Source organism: Gallinula chloropus, assembly GCF_964237585.1.
Source record: "Gallinula chloropus genome assembly, chromosome: 23".
In the NCBI taxonomy this organism is placed as follows: Eukaryota; Metazoa; Chordata; class Aves; order Gruiformes; family Rallidae; genus Gallinula; species Gallinula chloropus.
In genome coordinates, this window is record NC_140108.1 from 6,046,486 (window position 1) to 6,066,308 (window position 19,823).

The 19,823-nt window shown below is 64.4% G+C and overlaps 2 protein-coding genes across 2 annotated transcripts; one reads left to right on the forward strand and one right to left on the reverse strand.

Annotated features, from left to right (window-relative positions):
- Positions 1-4,548: 4,548 nt before the first annotated feature.
- Positions 4,549-10,435, forward strand: ALPL (alkaline phosphatase, biomineralization associated). Its single transcript, XM_084274802.1, has 11 exons — positions 4,549-4,621; positions 4,706-4,825; positions 5,281-5,396; positions 6,087-6,261; positions 6,358-6,533; positions 7,825-7,968; positions 8,280-8,349; positions 8,978-9,112; positions 9,675-9,866; positions 9,944-10,063; positions 10,178-10,435. The coding sequence occupies exons 1-11, from the start codon at positions 4,564-4,566 to the stop codon at positions 10,426-10,428; spliced, it is 1,557 nt and encodes a 518-aa protein (XP_084130928.1). The 5' UTR covers positions 4,549-4,563; the 3' UTR covers positions 10,429-10,435.
- Positions 10,436-12,446: 2,011 nt separating this feature from the next.
- On the reverse strand, positions 12,447-19,328 carry RAP1GAP (RAP1 GTPase activating protein; the record flags this gene model as incomplete). Its single annotated transcript, XM_084274624.1, has 20 exons — positions 12,447-12,705; positions 12,802-12,869; positions 12,962-13,043; positions 13,137-13,230; positions 14,133-14,216; positions 14,302-14,411; positions 14,547-14,615; positions 15,090-15,227; positions 16,144-16,230; positions 16,304-16,375; positions 16,455-16,610; positions 17,328-17,457; positions 17,549-17,649; positions 17,730-17,813; positions 17,905-17,958; positions 18,057-18,135; positions 18,225-18,319; positions 18,865-19,050; positions 19,174-19,212; positions 19,290-19,328. The coding sequence occupies 20 exons, from the start codon at positions 19,326-19,328 to the stop codon at positions 12,697-12,699; spliced, it is 1,776 nt and encodes a 591-aa protein (XP_084130750.1). The 3' UTR covers positions 12,447-12,696.
- Between the last annotated feature and the right edge of the window lie 495 nt (positions 19,329-19,823).

The window sequence follows — 19,823 nt, forward strand, 5'->3', positions numbered from 1 at the left end:
CCCCCCTTTCCCCCACACTAGGGGCACAGGGACAAAGCAGCACCCATGGGTGCTCCCCACCCCTTGATGTTTCCTGCTTTGCAACCCCCCCAACCCATTTTTTTGGGGTTAAACAGGGTGGGGTTTGTTCACCACCCCCCGTTGTTTACTTGAAAATCACATTCCCCCCAGCTCCGGGGGGGGGGGGGGGAGGGGGGCACCCAGGGGTGCTGGGGGGGAGCCACCCACACTTTAACCCCCCCTCACAGCCAAAGGATTTGCACTTTATCACTCCCCAAACTCTCCACGGCCTCAAATCCCAGAGTTTCCCCCCAAAACTCACCCTTAAACAACACAAAAACCACCACCCCCACCCCAAACCCCAACAATGCCCCCGCGTGCTCCGAACCCCCCACCCCAGACACCCCCGAAAAGGCCCTGAGCAATGGCGGGTGGGGGGAAGGAGGAAGGAAGGGGTTAGGAAGGGAGGAAGGCCACACCGTACCCTCTCGGGGAGCCCCTCACCCCGGCATCGGGGCGCCCCCGAAGCCGCTACCGGCCGCTTTCAATTCCCGCCCGGGCGCCATTTCGGAACAGGCACCGCGATGGCGTTCCTCTCTCCTCCCCCCCACCCCCCACTCCATCCGCCTCCCCAGACACCCCCCTACACACTCCCCACCCTCCCCATCCACCCCAAATCGCCCCCCGCCCGCCCAAGCACCCATGGGTGCCCCCCCCCCCCCATGAAGTGAGCAGCCGGCAGGACTCAGCCTCTTAATGAGGATGCTGAGGGGGTAATTAGCAATGCGTGGGGGTAATGAGGGGCTCTGGTGTTAATTAGGGGTGCTGAGGGGGAGGGGGGCACCCAGTTTTGGGGGGGGGGAACCCCGGCTGTGGGTGAATAAAAAGAGGTTTAAATGGTGGAAAAAAGGTTAAAGCTTAAAAAAGGGCCCAGGAAAGGGGTGTGGGGGTGTGTGTGTGTGTGTGTGTGTGTGTCAGTTTGGGGTGTTTGCATACCCCCCCCCCCAAAAAAAGTGGGTGCTGCTCGGAGAGGGGGGCACCCCTGCCCCTCGCTGCTTGCAGAGTGAAACGGGGAGCAACCCCCGCGGCGTTGGGGCGGGGGATGGAGGGGTTTTGGGGGGGGTGGTACCCACCTCGGGGTCCCCACTGGCTGCAAAGCAATCCCGGCTGGGGAAGGGGAAGGGGGGGCACCCGGGGTGCAGGCGGGGTCTCTTGGGGGGTGCAGAGGAGGGTCCTTTGGGGATGTGGGGTGGGGGTCCTTTGGGGGGAGTGCAGGGGAGTCCCGCGGGGCCACACCGGGCACCCCACGGACCACGCACGGCCCGTCCCCGCGTCCCGGTTCGGCCGAGGGACCCGGACCCGCTCGCGTCCCGGCGCGGGGGAAGGAAGGGAGGGGATGGAGGGGGGGACTGGGGGTGGGGGGGGCTCAACTCACCATGACCGGCCACCCCGCTCCCGCCGGCCCCGGCCCCGCTGGGTCCCGGCCGAGCCCCGCGCAGCCCGTCCCGGTGCCGCGGCCTGCGGAGGAGGGTGACGGCGGGTGCCGAGCGAAGGATGTACCTGGGGTGGGAGAACCGATGGGGCCGACGGGAGGGACGGGCTTCCTCGCCCGGCTCCTTTAACTCTTTCGGGAGGGGGATGGGAGGGGGGGAAACCCCGCTGGGGGGGGGTCCCCGTGTCCCATCCCACGCGTGTCCGCGTCACACACACACACTGGGGGGGGGGGGTAAATCACTGCCGCCCACTCACCGGCGAAGGGATGCGTGTGTAAACGCGTGGCCAAGGTCACCCCCGTGTGCGAGGACACGGAGGACACGGGCACACGCAGTCGTGCAAGGGCCACGAGCCCACAGCCGTGCAGGGACGAGCTCATGCAAAGCACATGGGTTCCACCAACAGCCGCCCGTGGGGTTGTGCAAGGGACACACACACACACACACATACACGTGTGAGGCCACGCTCGGGCGAGCGTGCGAGCACAAGGGTGCACCATCGCGTGCAAGCCGCCTCGTGCAAAGCCCAGGAGCGCGTGACTGCACAAGCACCTGGCTGTGCAAGCGTGTGAAGTGTGCAAGCGTGTGAAGTGTGCAAGCGTGCCCAAGCGTGCTCCTCGGGCTGCCACATCACCCCCCCTCACACCTCCCCAGTTCCGTATTTAACAGCCCCCCAAGGGGTTTGGGGTCACAGCCAGACCGGGGTTGTGCATGTGGCCTGACACCAGGAGTTCCCCAGATCACGGCTCTCTGCATGCTAATGAGTTAAAAAGAACCCTAATGAGGTTTTTAATTAGCTTTTCATCGCCAGGAAGCACCCACAGCACATGTTGCATGTGGGGTGATGGGGAGAGGGGGGGACACACACGACACGGTGCCACCACCCAGCCCCCTGTACCGCACAGGCGGGCTGAGCACTGACACACTCATCTCATGCATGGGGCTGCAAAGCGCTTTGCTGGGCTGGGAAAGCACTTGGAGAGGATATGGGGGTGTATGGGTGTATGTGGGGGTGTAAAGGGCTGCGGGAGTTGGGGAAAGGGGGGCCGAGGGGGGATGCCAGAGGGATTTGGGGGTCTGCAGGAGCCGTGTCCATCCCCGTGGTGTCCGGGTGGTGTCGAGGTGCCCTTGGTGGCACCTCACAGCTCTTGGGGTGTGGATTTTTGGGTTGAGACCATGGTTTTTTTGGGAAGTCACCCATGGTCCCCAGGGACAGGGAGCCCCATAGCCCCCCCCTCCCCACCCCGATGGGGAAACTGAGGCAGGGGAGGGCATCACCCACCCGCCCTTGCCATGCAGCCCTGTTTACTGTAGGACCTACAGTAAAGCCGCTTCTCTCAGGGCGCACTGATGGGCTGCAGTGGGAGCCTGAGAGGGGAAAGTGAGGCTGTGAACTGAAACTGAAACCCCTTCCCCATCACACCCCCCACCCCCCGCTCGTGCCTCTGGTCCATTTTGGGTGAAAATAATCCAAGATCCGGCAAAATACCCACCAACCCCCCCCCGGGCATCCCCCACACCTTTCCCTACCCTGCGTGGGGAGGAGGTTGCTCAGCACCCGGATCCGCGCTGGGGTGCACCCCAGTCCTCCCAGTCCTCCCAGTAAAACCCGGCAGAGGGCACCAGTAAGCCCAGTTTGGTGCCTTTTCTATTCCCCCCCTCATCCCACCCCCCCCCCCTTCGCTGGCAGCGGGGGGAGGGTGGAGGAAAGGGAGGAGGAGGAGGAGGCGAAGGCCGGGTGCGGGGGGATTTAAGGGCTCGCTGTCCCCCCGGCCCGGCCTCCTCCCGCCGCCCAGGAGGGACGTGGGTGTCGGCACCCAAGTTTGTGCGGGTACGTGTGGGTGTCCCGGCGGTACGGACCCCCCCGGGGCCACTGCTGCCCCCCCCCCGGGGACAGGAGGGGGGCCCTGGGGTGCGGGGGGTGCGGGGTGGGGATGGGGGTGGGGGGAAACGGGGCTGGGGGGGGCGATGGGGTGTGATGGGGACATGAGATATGATGGGGACACGAGCGTGCAACAGGGACACGGGGGTGTGATGGGGACAGGGGGGTGTGATGGGGACGTGGGCATTTGGGGGTGTGATGGGGACATGGGGGTGCAACAGGGACATGGGGGTGCAATGGGGACACAGACGTGTGGTGGGGACACGGGGGTGTGATGGGGACATGGAGATGTGGTGGGGACACGAGTGTGCAACAGGGAGCAGGGACACGGGTGTGCACCAGGGACCGGGAATGCCACAGGGACACGGATGTGTGATGGGGATGTGGGGGGGACACGGACACGGGGTGGGGACACACACAGAGCAAGGAGAAGGATTTGTGATGGGGACATGGGTGTGCAACACGGAGGGATGGGCAGTGGGGACACGGGTGTGTGGTGGGGACATGTGTGCACTGGGGACATGGAGTGCACTGGGGACACTGGTACACACAGATGTGTGATGGGGACACGGGTGTGCGATGGAGACATGGACACATGATGGGGGCACAGACACAGGATGGGGACATGGGTGTGCGATGGGGATGGGGACACGGGATGGGGACACAGGATGAGGACACGGACATGGGAGAGGGACATGGACACGGGACAGGGACACGGGTGTGCAACAGGGATGGGGACACGGGATGGGGACACGGACATGGGAGAGGGACATGGGACTGGGACACGGGTGTGCAACAGGGATGGGGACACGGGATGGGGACACGGACATGGGAGGGGGACACCCGTGATGGGATACACGTATGTGGAGGGGGACACGGCTGAGTGATAGGGACACGGCTGAGCGATGGGGACCACACTGTGCCATGTGCCATGGGGGCCGTGCCACCATCTCCCAGCCCCGGGTTGGTGCCAGCGCGGTGACGCCCCGCGGGTCGGGGGAAGCTGGCGCATCCCCAGGGGTCACATCGGTGACCACGTGGGGAAAGGACATTTCCCTCCCATCCTCGCTTGGCTAAGCCCCGGGGACAAAGGTCTTGTTGGGGAAACTGAGGCACGGAGTAGGCGCAACCCCTCTCCCCCCGCAGCTCTCTCCTGTCCAGCATCCAACACCTCCTCAGCACCACAGGATGAAGGCTCTCCTCCTCCTCCTCCTCGCTCAGCTCTGTTCAGCATCCTTAGTCCCTGGTAGGTGAAGGTTTGGGGGCAGGGGGAGCCACACCCCTAAAAGTGGGTGCTCTTGGGTGCTATGGAGCCTGGTCCCCCCCCCAGAGAGGGAGAAGGACCCCGAGTACTGGCGCGGGCAGGCACAGGAAACTCTGCGGGACGCGCTGCGGCTCCAGCGCCTCAACCAGAACGTGGCCAAGAACCTCATCCTCTTCCTGGGGGACGGTGAGATGGGGCAAAGGGGTGGGGAGGGTTGAGGAGGGGGTGCTGCTGGGGTTGGGGGACACACACCAGGACGGGTGGGAGCTGCGGTAAAGTGGGTGCAATAAATGGGTGTAACAATATAGTGGGTGCTGAGGGAAATTGGGTTTGTAATGAATGGGGTGCTGGGGTAAGTGGGGCACTGTGAGGAATGGGGGGGGGGTGTGTGTGCAAAAATTGGGGGTGCAAAAAAATTGGGGGCTGAAAAAACTGGGGGTGCAAAAAGTTGGGGGTGCAAAAAAATTGGGGGTGGAATAAACCGGGTGCTGCAACCCCCTCGGACTGTGCTGAGTGGGGTGATACCCTGGGTTTGGGGTAAGTTGGGCACTGGGGTGAACTGGTTACCTGCTGGCGTCACACGGCACCCGTGTGGCGAGTTGGCCCGTCCTCAGCGGGGCTGCTGATGGGTGCCCTGGCAGGGATGGGTGTCTCCACTGTCACGGCCGCCCGCATCCTCAAAGGGCAGCTCCAAAACCGCAAAGGCGAGGAGAGCCTGCTGGAGATGGACAAGTTCCCCTACGTCGCCTTGGCCAAGGTGAGACCCTCCTCCCCCCCCCATACATCCCACATCCCACCCACCCCCCAGGGCAAAGGGGGCCCGATCCTGAACACCCCCAGGGGGCCGTGACACCCACCGCCAGGTCACAGGCGGGCGAGCGGCATCGACTGGGGAGCTGAAATTAGGTCAGGGGCGGGCGAAGGGAGCTGGCTCCGGTGCCCGTTGGCTGTGCCAGGGCCCAGCCCGTGGGAACGGGGAGAAAGGGGGGGGCAGGATGAGGCTGCCCGGCCGTGGGAAGCCACAGGGACCCCCCCCCCAGCTTCTCCCAGAGTCATTTTGCTGAACAAAAGGCTTTTTTTTATCATCATGAAATGAGAAGTCCCAGCGGCTGGGCGCTGCCTCCCTTCGCCCCGTGGGGACGCCTGTGGCTGCTGCTTCTCCCTCTGTGCCCAAAAATGGGTGAAAAAAGGCTGAAAGTGGCAAAATGCAGCCGGGGGGGGGGAAATGTGCGACTGCACTGGGCGGGGGGGGAACAGAGGGAAAGAGGGTGGGGATGGGGGGGCTGGTGTGGCCAAACAGCACGGGGCAGCAAGCTCCAGGGTGGCGGTGATGGGGAGGATGCTCGTGGTGATGAGGATGATGGTGGTGATGGTGAGGAGGATGCTGGTGGTGGTGAGGAGGATGGAGGATGCTGGTGATTGATTTATCCTCCCCCCTGCCCCGCAGACCTACAACACCAACGCGCAGGTGCCCGACAGCGCGGGCACAGCCACCGCGTACCTGTGCGGTGTCAAAGCCAACGAGGGCACGGTGGGCGTCAGCGCCGGCGTCACCCGTGACCGCTGCAACACCACCAAGGGCCAGGAGGTGACCTCCATCCTCCGCTGGGCTAAGGATGGAGGTGAGTGAGGGGCTGGGGGGCTGTGCCTGGGAAAAGAGATGAGAGAGACGGGGTTTTGGGATGATCCCACTCTCATGGCTGGTGCTCGTGGCGCAGGGAAGTCGGTGGGCATCGTCACCACCACGCGGGTGACCCACGCGACGCCCAGCGCTGCCTACGCCCACTCTGCCAACCGGGACTGGTACTCGGATGGGGAGATGCCCGCGGACGCACTGGAGGGCGGCTGCAAGGACATCGCCCGGCAGCTGGTGGAGAACATCCCCGACATCGAGGTAGGGACTGGGGCAACTGGAGAGGCTGGGATGGAGTCAGCAGGGATGTGGGGACATGTGGGGCCAGGACCTCCCATGGGGGCAGAGCTGGGACCTTCAATAGGCGTTGGGCTGGGACCACCGATGGGTGCAGCACTAGGACCCCATTAGATATGGGGACAGGAGCATCAGTGGGTGCAGGGACAGGACCCCTGGCAAATGTTGTGCTGGGAACCCAGTAGATACGGGGACAGGACCACCCATGGGTGCAGAGCCAGGACCCCTGGTAGATGTTGGGCATGGGACCACCCGTGGGGGCAGCACCACAGTAGCTACAGGGACAAAACTACCCATGGGTGGGGAGTCAAGACCCCCACTACACATCATACTGCAACCACACTCACATATAAACCCAACCCCCCCCCCCAAAACCTCACTCAACCCCCTTCCTCCCACACTCCCAGCCACCCTCTCCTCTCCTCTCCCATACATCCCAGACCCAAACCCCTCCATTTCCCCCCCAACTCTTCCCCTGGCTTCAGACTTACACAGAAAATCCAGCCCTGCAAATAAACACCCTCCTGTCCTCCAAAACAGCCCCAAAGCAAAACAGCCCAGGCTGTTATTTAGCTCTTTAATAGCCGCTTCTTCTGGGGCTTTTTTGTCCCTTTAATATAATTTTAACTCCATCCCAGGCTGGAAATAATTATAGAGTGGGGAAAAGCCTTTTTTTTTTTCCCTTAATAATTTTGGTAGCAGTGTTTTTACAGCTTTATAATTCACCTTCTGCACTGAGAAAAGCTGGGGAGGACGGAGGGAAGGGAAGCAAAATTTAAAAAAATATAAATATATATATATAAAAATCACTGTTTGGTTAAAAATAACAGAGGGCAAATAAATCAGGCTCCAAAGCAAACAGGGAGAGCTGCGGGATGGGGCTCCATCCCGGCGGGTTCATGTGGGGACCCCGATGTAGAGCATCCCTCCCAGGGCTGAAGGGGAAAAAAAATAAAGCTCTTTGAAACAAAGAAAAACCCCAAACCAAGCAGCTGAATTTGCTGCTGGAAATGCTTATTTTGGGCTTGGGTTTTAATTAATAGGAAGAGATTCAGGGTTATTTCGAGCGAGGTGAAATTCCTGGGGCGGTTTGTTGCGCAACGCCAGGGTTTTCCTGGACATCCCGCTGCGGCGCAGCCGGGTCTCCCCCCTCCTAAAGCCAAAGGGGGGTGGGTATTAAAATAAAGGGGGGGGGGGGGGGGGGATTAAATTAAAATAAGACTTTAAAATCGTTTTTTAAATGTGTTTTTTGTAGGTGATCTTGGGTGGAGGGAGGAAATACATGTTCCCCAAAAACGCCAGTGATGTGGAGTATCCGCAGGAGGAGAAGCACCGGGGCACCCGCCTGGACCGCAGGGACCTCGTCCAGGCCTGGCATGATGTCAAGCCCCCTGGCAAGGTGAGGGGGAGGGGGTTTTGGGGGTACACAGATGTCACCCCACTGTAACATTGAAGCCACTCTGGGAATATCCACCACCCAGAGAGGGGGTGGGTGCCCCATCCCTGAGGGTGTTCAAGGCCAGGATGGATGGGGCCCAGGGGAACCTTGTGGAGCTCCAGGCTTGGAGGTTGGTGGCCCTGCCTGTGGCCTTCGGGTCCCTTCCAACCCAGACCAGTCTGTGATTGTATGATTTTGGGGAGGGGGGTATGAAGCCATGGGGTTGGCAGAGGTGATGGGAAGGTGACAACCTGCTCATCCCCAACTCCCAGGTCGCCAAGTACGTGTGGCACCGGCGGGACCTGCTGGCGCTCAACCTCAGCCGTGTTGACTTCCTCCTGGGTGAGTCCTGGCACCCAAGGGTGCCCCAGCTTCAGCTGTGTGCTTTGGGGGACCCCTGACCTGCCCTGGGGTGGTAGGGCAGCTGAAGTGGCTGGTTATCCCCTAGGAATGCTGGTACCCCCTGGTGATGCTGCTACTCCTTAAGAATGCTGGCATCCCCCACCCTGGGATGCCACTATCCCCTGGGGATGCTGGTACCCTGAAGAGATGATGTTACCCCCCCCAAGGGATGCTGCTACCTGCCCTGGGGATGGCGGTGTCCCCCTAAGGGATGCTGCTACCTGCTCTGGGGATGCTGGTGTCCTCCCAAGGGGATGCTGGTACCTCCAAGAGATGCTGGGATCCCCCAAAGAGATGCAATTTCCACCCCCTGGGGACAATCTTTTTTCAGCCCATGCTGCAGCTCTCCAGCCCAGCCAGGCTGCAGGATTCAGCAGGGCAGGAGGAAGGAAGGGCTGGGAGCATCCCCATGGCTCCTATCTAATCACCCTGGATCCCGTGAGGGGTGAAATGCTTGAGCCAGCACAAGAAGCAGGCAGCAGTGCTGGATGATTTGGCTTCCCCCGCCTGCCCCTGCCTTTTTTTGTTGGTGGGGGAAGGATGTCCCCACCAGTGTCACTGTCCCCAGGCCTCTTCGAGCCCGGTGACATGGTGTACGAGCTGGATAGGAACAACCAGACGGATCCATCCCTCACCGAGATGGTCACTGTGGCCATCAAGATGCTCCAGAAAAACCCCCGGGGCTTCTTCCTCCTGGTTGAAGGTGGGAGGGGGAAGGAGGGAGGGGGAAGGGAAGGTTTGGGGGGATGCAAGAGGGTGATGTGGGGTGGTTGGGGTGTGTGGGGGGAAAGGAGGATGATGGGGGGTGAAAGAGGGGTGATAAAGAAGGTGATGGGGGGGATAAAGGAGGGCTGCAGAGGGGGAAAGAGCAGGGGGATGATAAAAGGTGGGGGGTAAAGGGTATGATGAGGGACAAAGAGGGTGATGGGGGGGACCAAGGGAAGATGGGGGGGGAGTGTGATGGGGGTGCAAAGCAGAGGAGGGGAAGGAGGGTGGTGGTGGGTTCCTGGGGGAGAAGAGGGGGGTGATGGGGAGCACTGAGCATGGTGGGTACACACAGGGGTGCCATGGGGATAAGGAGGAGCGATACCAAACGCTGTTGTGTACCACAGGGGTGCCATGGGGGTAGGGGGAGCAATGCCAAACGCTGTTGGGTACCACAGGGGTGCCATGGGGGTAGGGGGAGCGATGCCAAACGCTGTTGGGTACCACAGGGGTGCCATGGGGGTAGGGGGAGCGATGCCAAACGCTGTTGGGTACCACAGGGGGCCGCATCGACCACGGTCACCACGAGGGGAAGGCGAAGCAGGCGCTGCACGAGGCGGTGGAGCTGGACCGCGCCATCGGGATGGCCACCCACCTCACCTCCTCCCACGACACCCTCAGCGTCGTCACCGCCGACCACTCGCACGTCTTCACCTTCGGCGGCTACACCCCCCGGGGGAACCCCATTTTCGGTGAGCCCCCGTCACGGGGAAGGGGTGACGAGCCCCCTGGGGATGCCCCATCCCACTGACCGTGCCCCCACCCCCAGGTCTGGCCCCCATGCAGAGCGACGTGGACCGCAAGCCCTTCACCTCCATCCTCTACGGCAACGGCCCCGGCTATAAAATCGTGGCAGGGGAGAGGGAAAACGTCTCCGCTGTGGATTTTGGTGAGCAGGTTTTGGGGTGTAACCCCCCACCCCCACACCCCCCACCATGGCTGGGATCGCTGCTCCTTGAGCATCACTCTCATTCTGGGTGTTTCCTCCCCCGTTTCACCCCAGCACACGCCAACTACCAGGCTCAGTCGGCCGTGCCGCTGCGCCAGGAGACGCACGGCGGGGAGGACGTGGCCGTCTTCGCCCGCGGCCCCATGGCCCACCTCCTGCACGGGGTCCACGAGCAGAACTACATCCCCCACGCCATGGCTTACGCCGCCTGCATCGGCTCCAACCGAGCCCACTGCAGCGCCGCCGGCCGCCCCGGCGCCTCCATCCTCCTGCCCTTCCTCGCCCTCCTCTTCCTCCTCTGCTAAAACTCCTCTTGCCAACCATAGTGGGGGATGGGGGGGGGTGGGGGTGTATTTTTAACTCCTGTGTGTGTCCCCCCCCCTTTTTTTCCCCTTGGTTTGGATCGTGGCACCCGGGAAAGGAGAAGAAAAAGCCTCAGCGGAGCGGCCGCCTCTGTAAACACACGGTTCCTTCCCCTATAATTTAGCAGCGTTCCCAGCCCCATCCCAAACCCACCGCAGGATTTTGGGGTGGGAGCTGGAGCCTCAGTGGATAACACCCACCACCACCCCCCTCTTCTTTTCTGAAACACCATGGGGCTGGGTCCCAAAAATGCCTTCCACCCTGACCAGCTCCCTTGGGCTGAGGACAGACCCCGGCGCCCAACTCACCACACATGTGGGAGCCCAGAAACCACATGAAGATGGGAAGGGGGAGGGGAAAAGGGGGGGGGGGAAGAAAAAAAATTAACTCACCGGGTTAATTTGTGCCCAGAACTTCAGGGTTCAGCCTCCCAGGGCGTTTATTTTGCCTTAAAATCCTTCAGTTTAAGGCAATTTGCTGCCCTGGGGTGGGGGAGAAATGGAGGGGGGGGGAGGGGGGAAGCAGGGAGGGAATAGGGGGAGATGGAGGGAGGGACGTGGACTGGTGTCAGGGTTGGGCTAGAAGAGAGCAAAGGGCTGGCACCCCCTCTTATTAGGGAGGGTAATTAAGGGCTGGGGTAATTAAGGAGGGCAATGAGGGGCTGAGGTAATTAGGGGAGATAATTAGGGGCTGGGGTAATTAGAGGAGGGGGGTTGCAGCTTGTAAGCTGCTGGGGGGGTGGACTGAAGCAAGGCCCTGGGGGTGCAAACAGTGTTTTGGGGGGTGCAGCTGCTGTGTATGCACCAAGTGCTCCCCAAAACCCCCCTCACACGTGCCAACACCACCTCACCCCTGCAAATTCGGACACCCCCCCCCCCCAGCTGCAGTGCGGATTTGTAACAACCCCCCACCCCCCCATCTCTCCCTACCCCCCCCCCCCAAAATCCCCCTATTCCCCCCCATCCCTCCCCCCTTTTTATTTATTTACCAGCTTTATAAATAAATCTCTGCTCCAGTTTCTTATTAACTTCAGAGTGGGCAAAGGCAGCGACCCGAGAGGCACCAGATTTGGGGGGGTGGGGGGGTTGGAGTGGTGGTGGGTGGGCTGTGCCCCCCCCCACACACATCGCTTGGCACCCTTGGCACCCTTGGCACGGCCGGTGTCCCCAACCACAACCCATCCCTGGCGCTTGGGGCTTCCCAGAAACCAGGCAGGACAGAGCTGTGTTTAACCAGCCCCGGGGTGCCTCCTGGGGGGAGGTTTTTGGGGGGGGGGTGCTGGGGGGGGTGGGGAACCACTCTTTCTTGGCCAGGGGTTTGGCCTCAAGCCGGGGGCTGCCGGCCAAACGCCGCTCCCGACGCCGGGTTGGCTGGTGGGGCTGGAAAACAGGGGGGGGTTGCTGTGGTTTTGGGGGGGGAAGAAGCATCACCTGACATTGTGGGGTACCCACAGCACCCCAAAAATAGGGAGAAAAATCAAAGCAGGGCTTTGCTCAGCCTGGCTGCCCTGAAACTGGGGGAAATCACCCCAAAAATGGGGGGGATTTGGGGCGTATTGGAGACCATGGGGAGTGTTAAACTCTGCTGGGGGTTTTGGGGGACCCCCCCCCTCGCTGATGTTGGGGAACCCCCCCCCCACTCCAGCACCCCCCCAGTTGTAGCGATAAATAAACCTTTATTTTATACAGGACTCACAGGAAACACAAACACCATTTTGGGGGGGGGGGGGCTTGAAAAAATAATCTGCCCCCCCCATTTTTGCCCCCCCCCCTCCCTCCCCCAGCATCCAACCCGTTCTGGAGCTTTTTTCCCTTAAAATAAAAGGGGGGCACAGGGGGAACCCCACTTTGGGGAACCCCCACTTTGGGTTTGCCCTGGATTTGAGCCCCCCCCCCCCTCTATTTTTTTTTGGGGGGGGGTGGTGGATATGTTTGGGTTGGATCTGCTCTTCAGTTTGGGGGTGCCCCTCATGTGGTATTGGGGTCACAGTGGGTGGGGGGGAAGGGAGGGGGGGGCTCGTCGTGGTCTGTCACCCACCCCCAAGGGGTATCTGAGGTGACAGAGATTGTCTGGGGGGGACACACCCCCCCCACTTTTGGGGACGTCCCCCCATATCCTGCACAGGGGATGATGGCTTCGGCTCCTGGCACGGGGATGGCACATGGGGTGGGGGGGCGAAGCGGTGGCCCCCCCCGGGGATGTGGGGGTGACTATGAGCCCTGTGAGGAGGGACATCAGTGGGTGCACCCCCAATATTGGGGTATCCCCTTATTGGGGTGCACTGGGAAGCAGGGGTGGGGGGGGCACAGCCTCACCGGGTTATTGGGGGGTCGCTCCAGCTGGATTTTGATCTCGGGGCAGGGGGCGTCGAGGGGGCGGCAGCCTGAGGGGAAAGGGGGGGGGTGGGCTGTGAGCACCCCAAGAGGAGGGGGTCCCCCAGTCCCATGGTGGCCGAACGCCCCGGTGATGGGCTACCTGGGGGGGTACCGGGGGGGTCATCCGGCCAGGGGGTGTCGGTGAAGGTGTCGCGGTGGGTCCCCGAAGGCGAGCGGCTCTCCTATGGGTGCGGGGGGGGGGAGGGGGGGTGTCAAGTGGGTGCTGCTGCGCCCCCCCCCCCGCCCCCCAGCATCCCCCTTGTCCCCCCCAGTACCCTGCCCGGTTCGCTGGGCTCCTCGGCGGCGCTGCCGAAGCTGCTGGCGCTGGAGGAGGAGCGGGAGAAATTGGGGGGCTCCGGCTTCTCGGCCCTGCCAAGGGACAGTCCCCAGAGCCGGGGACAGGCTGGCACCGCGCTGCACCCCCCCGCCCCGGGATGGCCCCAGGGCACCCCGTCCCCACCCCATCCTGCCATGGCCCACCCTGTGCCACCCAGCCCCACGCTGTGCCACCCCCTCCATGTCCCCTGTCACCACACCACCCTGTCCCTGTGCCACCCTACCCAACCCCTGCACCCCCTGTCCCTGTGCTCTCCTGTCCCCACGCTGCCCCGGGCCAACCACCCTGGTGACACTCCATTGCGGTGACACCCTGTCTGCGTACCGCCCCATCCCAGTATCCCAGTGCACTCCAGTCCCCATGGCACCCCATCCCAGTGACTCCCCATCCCAGTGACACCCCCATCCCAGTGACACCCTGGCCTACTGCACTGGGGTGTCACCCTGTCTTGGTGACACCCTGTCCACATACCACCCCATCCCAGTGCCTTCCAGTGCTTGTGTCACCCCATCCCAGTGCCACCCTATCCTGGTGACACCCCATCCCAGTGTCACCCCATCCCAGTGACACCCTGTCCTGGTGACACCCCATCCCAGTGCTACCCCATCCCGGTGACACCTTGGCCCACTGCACTGGGGTGTCACCCTGTCTTGGTGACACCCTGTCCCCACACCACCCCATCCCAGTGCCCTCCAGTGCCCATGTCACCCCCATCCCGGTGTCACCCCATCCCAGTATCACCCCATCCCGTTGTCACCCCATCCCGGTGTCACCCTGCCCTTGTGCTGCCCCATCCCAGTGCCCCCCAGTGCCCATGTCACCCCATCCCAGTGACACCCCATCCCAGTGACACCCCATCCCAGTGACACCCCGCCCACGTACCACCCCCTCCCAGTGCCCCCCAGTCCCCGCGTCGCCCGTCCCGGTGCGGGACCTGTCGGGGTGCCGGCGGCTCTCGGGGGAGCTGTGTGCGGAGCAGGCGCCGTCGGGGGCGGCGGGGGCGGCGGCGGGGCCGTCCCTGGGGGCGGGGAGAGGCGACCGGGCAGTGAGGCGACACGGGGAGGGGACAGCGGGCGGTTCCGCCCCCCGGTACCGGCGCTCACCTGCCGGCCGGCGCCTCCTGGATGCTCTCGATGCCGATGGCGCTGGAGCGGCGGGAGCCCAGGGGGCCGGGCCGCCGCCGCGACGGGCTCTTCCCGGGCACCAGCAGCGCCTGCGGGTCGCCGTTAACCGGGGCCCGGGCGGGGGGCGGGGGTGGGGGGGGGACACACACCGGGGAGGGGGGACACACCGGGGCGGGGAGGGGGGGACACACACCGGGGGGGGTGTCCGTGCCGCGGGTACCCACCTCTTCCACCGAGCCCAGCCCGATGGCGCTGCCGCGGCGTCCCCGCCGGCTCCCGGGCACCAGCAGCGACTGGGGGCGGCACCGCGTCACCGGCCCCGGGGGGCGCCGGGGGCACCGGGAGGGGGGCGGGGCTTACGGGAGGGGCGGGGGGGGGTGTGTCGCTGTCACGTGGTTTTGGGGAGGGGGCGTGGCTCGTGAGGGCGGGGCCCAGCGCGCGGTGTGGCTACAGCGTGGGCGGGGCTTGGGGAGGGGGCGGGGTTAGAAGTTGGGTGGGCGTGGCCTGGTGCGGTGGGCGGGGGCTGTGTCTCCCTGGTGGGCGGGGCCAATGGGCGGGAGGGGCACCGGCGGGGGATGCGCGGGGGTGTCCAGGGGTCCCGGTGGGTCCCGGCCCCACGGGCTGCAAGGAGACCTCCCCCTTCCCCCCCATCGCCGGGCGGCCCCTACCCGGGGGGTGTGTTGGACGGGGGGGGAGTCGGGGGTGCGCGTTGTGCCCGGGCCCCCCCCCCCCGCCCCGGCCCCTCCGCTCCGCGCCCCGGGCCGCACCTTGAAGGACTCGAAGAATCCCGGGGCGGCGGCGCCGTTGTCGGGGCGCTCGTCGTCGGGGCCCAGCCCCAGCATGGCCTGGCTGCGCGCCTGCAGCTCCTCGTGCAGCGTCTCCAGCAGCGCCGCCCGCGTCCGCTCCTGCGCACCCGCAGCGTGCGGACACCCCCCCGCACCCCGCACCCCGCACACCCCCCGCTGCGGGGGGCAGCCGGCCCCGCACGGCGGCACCGCCGTGGGCGCAGCCCCGCGCCCGCAGCACCCGCAGCAGCCTCATCCACAGCACCCGTGATGTGCACAACCCCGCACCCGCAGGATGCGCGGCGCCCGCAGCGCCCACTGCACCCACTGCACCCGCTGCATCCGCACCCGCAGCACCCACAGCACCCGCAGCTCCCACTGCATCCGCATCCGCAGCATCCACAGCACCCACTGCACCCGCACCCATTGCACCCACAGCACCCGCAGCACCCATGACACGCACAACCCCACTGCACCCAAACCTGCAGCACTCACGGCACCCACTGCATCCACACCCACAGCACCCACAGGTCCCACTGCACCCATGACATGCACAAGCCCACTGCACCCAAACCTGCAGTGCCCACTGCACCCGCAGCACCCACACCCACTGCACCCACTGCACCCGCACCCACAGCACCCACACCCACAGCACCCACAGGTCCCACTGCACCCATGACATGCACAACCCCACACCCCCAGGCACAGCACCCAAACCTGCAGCGCCCGCAGCACCCACATGCACCTGCAGCCACTGCACCCATGATGTGCACAGCCCCACTGCACCCCAAACCTGCAGCACCCACTGCACCTGGCCCACCCACACCCCCTGCACCTGCACCCACTGCACCCAAACCCGCAGCACCCACACGCACATCACCCACTGCATCTCCTGCACCCATGATAGGCACAGCCCCACAGCACCCACCCCCCCCAGCACACACCCCTCCACCCCGTGCCCAGCACCCACGTGTCCCCCCCTCGCAGCCGCACCTCCCAGTACCCCCAGCCACCCAGCACCCACATTTGCACCCACCTCCAGCTTGGCGAACTTCTCAGCCTTGTAGCAGGCGTACTCGGCGTTGATGAGCTTCGTCAGCAGGAACTCCTGGAACTCGGGGCCCTGGGGGGGGGTACAAGGTGGGTGCCACCCAGGGACACTCCCCTCCAGCCCAGCAGCACCCATGGGTGCTCACCTTCCTGAAGACAGCCGGGTCAGGCAGCGGTGGGCCGAAGAAGGGCACATCATCGCGGGCGGTGACGGAGACCTGCGGGCAGGCGGGTGGGTGTGAGGGCACCCTGCTGCCCCCAGCGCCCTGTGGGGAAACTGAGGCACGGGGTGGGTACCTTGTAGAGGGTCCCTTGGGTGCCGCCCTGCTCCAGCTGCACCACCACGAAGGCGTGGAGGAAGTTGGAGGCGATCATGTCGGGGACGAAGGGGGTGTTCTCGTCCTGGAACACGATGGCCACGATGTCGTTGCCGATGTGACGCTTCCGCTGCAGCTGGGGGGGGACATGGGGAGGGGACACACAGGGGGGGATGTCACACAGGGGGGCAAAGGGGATGGCAGACACCCATGGGTGCCCCTGGAAGTTTTGTGCCCCATAGACACCCTCACAGGCACCCAGGGATGCTCTGACAGCCCCCCCCCCACCACCACCACCACATCCTATACATGTCCCCCAGCACCCATGGGTGTCCCTGGAGGTTTTGTGTCCCATAGACACCCCCCCAGCACCCAGGGATGCTCTGACAGCCCCCCACATCCTATATATGCCCCTCAGCACCCAAAGGTGCCCCTGGAGGTTTAGCACCCCCCCCAATACCCATAGGGTGTTGTGCCAGCCCTTGTGCCCCAGAGATTCCCACTAGCACCCAGGGGTGTCCCACCAGCCCCTGTGGGCCTTAGGAGCCCCCTCAGCACCCAAGGGTGCCCCTGGAGATTTGACATCCCATAGATATCCCCAGCACCCATGGGTGGTACTCCAGGAGCCCCTACACCCTACAGACACCTCCCACCACCCACGGGTGCCCCAGGAGCTCTTCAGACATCCCCCAGCACCCTGGGGTGCCCTGCTAACCCTCGCCCCCCATAGGGATGCCCCAGGACCCCCAACACCCCTCCCACCCCCAAGCACCCACTCGTTCCTTCCCAACCCTCACCCCTCCTGGTTCCCCCACGCCCCTCCCACCCCCCAGCACCCATGGGTGCCCCAGACCTGCTGGGCATCCCCCTCGGTGTAGGGCAGCTTGGTGGAGACGTGGAACATGATCTCCTTGTCGCGGAAGTGGCAGTAGACGGACTCGCTGCCCGTCTGCCCATGGGTCACGTCCAACCCCCCCCGAAACCTGGGTGGGGGGTAAGGAACAGGCACCCTGAACGTGGGGGGTGTCCATGTACCGCGCACCCCCCCCCCCACCCAGCACCCCCATCACTCACCCCTTGAAATCCCGCAGCTGCACCCGCTGCCCCAGCACGTCGAGGAACTCGGCGAACGCTGGGCTCTCCTCTGTGGTGCCGAAAAGCTCCTCCTCAGAGGTCTGTGGGGAGGGGTTGGGGGGGTGTCAGCACCCACCTGGGTGTCCCTCTCCCCACCCTATCCCTACCCCCCAGCCCATACCTGCCCCAGTTTTTGGTAGATGACCCCAAACTTGAAGTGGTTGCTGAGCACGTGCTCGTCGAAGGCGAGGATGAGGCGGGACGCCTGTGGGGAGGGGATGGGGAGCGGGTTGGGTTGAGGCACCCCCGGGCTGCCCCCCACCCATGGGTGCTCCTCCCCACACCGCCCTGTTCACCTTGGGGTAGAGCACAGGGTAGAAGCGGTCCACGTTGACATCCTCACACACCAGCTGTGGGAAGGATGGGTGATGTGATGGGTGGCCCAGGGTAGTGGTGGGGGAGAGGGTGGGGGAGCACCCATGGGTGCTGCCAAAAGTGTTGCACCCACCTTGGCCATCTGCACCACATTGGGGAACTCAGCCAGGCAGGAGATGGGCACCACGTCGTGCAGGGTGCGGGTGCGGGTGCTGCGGGGTGAGGTGGGGGTCAGGGTTGTCCCCTCCCCACCCCCACCCCCAAAACCAGCACCCATGGGTGTCCCCTGCACCCCGCTCACCGCAGCAGCAGGTGGAGGTGCTCCTGCTCGTCGTACTTGAGGGAGAAGACGAGGTGTCCCAGCGCCGGGTCCAGGGAGTAGTAGTTGAAGTGCTCCTGGGGGGGAGGGCGCCAAGCACCCGTGACGGCCCCAATGGGTGCTCATGGCACCCAAAACACAGGGCACCCATGCCATGGGGCACCCATCTTACCAACACCTGTTGGTTCCACATGCCCAAGGACACCCACATCCACAAGCACCCCTGCTATGGGGAACCCATGGCTCTGAGTACCCATCCCCATGGGGCACCCATGGCTCTGAGCACCCATCCCCATGGGGCACCCACAGACACCACCACCATGGAGCACCTATGCCCAAAGGTCACATACAATGAGACACCCACGTCCACAGGCACCCACACCATGGGTCCCCCAGCACCCATACCCACAGGGATCCCTACCTAAGGAGACCCCCACACCTGTGGGACACCCATATATGCCCATGAGCACCCACAGACACAACCTATGGCGCACCCAAGTCCATGAGCATCCCACCAGTGTCCCACGCCCATGGGTACCCACAGCCGTGCCCACGAGCACCCATGGCTATGGGGTCTCCATGCCCAAGCCCACCCGTGGCTGGAGCACCCATGGGTCCTCACCTTGCCCAGGAAGTGCTTGCGGTAGATCTTGGCCGTGTGGTTGCCCTCGAGCCTCGCCCGGGTGCCGGGGGCCGGGGTGGGGGGTGACTCGGGCGCCCCACTCAGTTGGTGGTTGGTGCCCTCGATCCAGTAACCCCCAAACTGCGGCAGGAGGATGAGGGGGAACGGCCCCTCCCGGCCCAGAACCTGCACCCAGAGCCAAGGTGGGTGCTCCAGCCATGCACCCATCACCTCCCACCCACCCACCCACCCCCCCCCAGCCGCTCGCCTGCCCTTGCACCCCTCTCTGGAGGGCAGTGGGTGCTCTACCTCGTGCACGCTGGGGTAGGGGATGTAGTCCTCCTCCGTCTGCAAGACAAAGGGGTGGGTGAAGGCGGCACCCATGGGTGCTGGTTGGCTGCCCCCAGCCCCAAGGTGGTGCCTACCTTGAGCGGTGGGGGCACAGCATGGTGCTGCTGGGCCATCCTGCTGCCCTGCGGGAGATGGGTGGGTGCTGTGGGTGGGTGCCCGCCGAGGATGGGCACCCTGTGGGTGGGGGGCAGCCCTGGGGGTTTACCGAGGGGTGGGGTGGCCGAGGGGGTGGCGGTGCCGGCTGGGGACACGTCTAGGCGGCTCGTGGGGGTCCGCTGGGGTCCATGGTGTTCCCTGAGGGGGAGGGCAGCTCCCCCACAGCTCTCCACAACACGGGGCCGCGCCGTTAACCCTGGAGCCTACTGACGGCAGGAGCCAAGAGCCACCTCGCTGCCTGCCCGGAGCCGGTGGACCAGGAGCAGGGAATGTCGGTGGGTTCTCGGCTGCTGAGGGGACCCCAAAACCCCCCCCCAGTCCCGTCCCCCCCCAAAAGGGTGCCCTCTGCGGGCGGGAGGCGATGCCGCGCGGGACAGCACCACGGACAGCGCCGGGACGGGGACACGGCGGCACCGGCCTCCTGCAACCGAACCCGGGGTGCAAAGGGAGGG

Bases quoted from the DNA above. Each gene is read 5' to 3' on its own strand.
- ALPL (XM_084274802.1), top strand. From the start codon at position 4,564: ATGAAGGCTCTCCTCCTCCTCCTCCTCGCTCAGCTCTGTTCAGCATCC. The intron at 7,969-8,279 runs GTGAGGGGGAGG...CCCAACTCCCAG, and splicing joins ATGTCAAGCCCCCTGGCAAG to GTCGCCAAGTACGTGTGGCA. The intron at 9,867-9,943 runs GTGAGCCCCCGT...CCCCACCCCCAG, and splicing joins CCGGGGGAACCCCATTTTCG to GTCTGGCCCCCATGCAGAGC.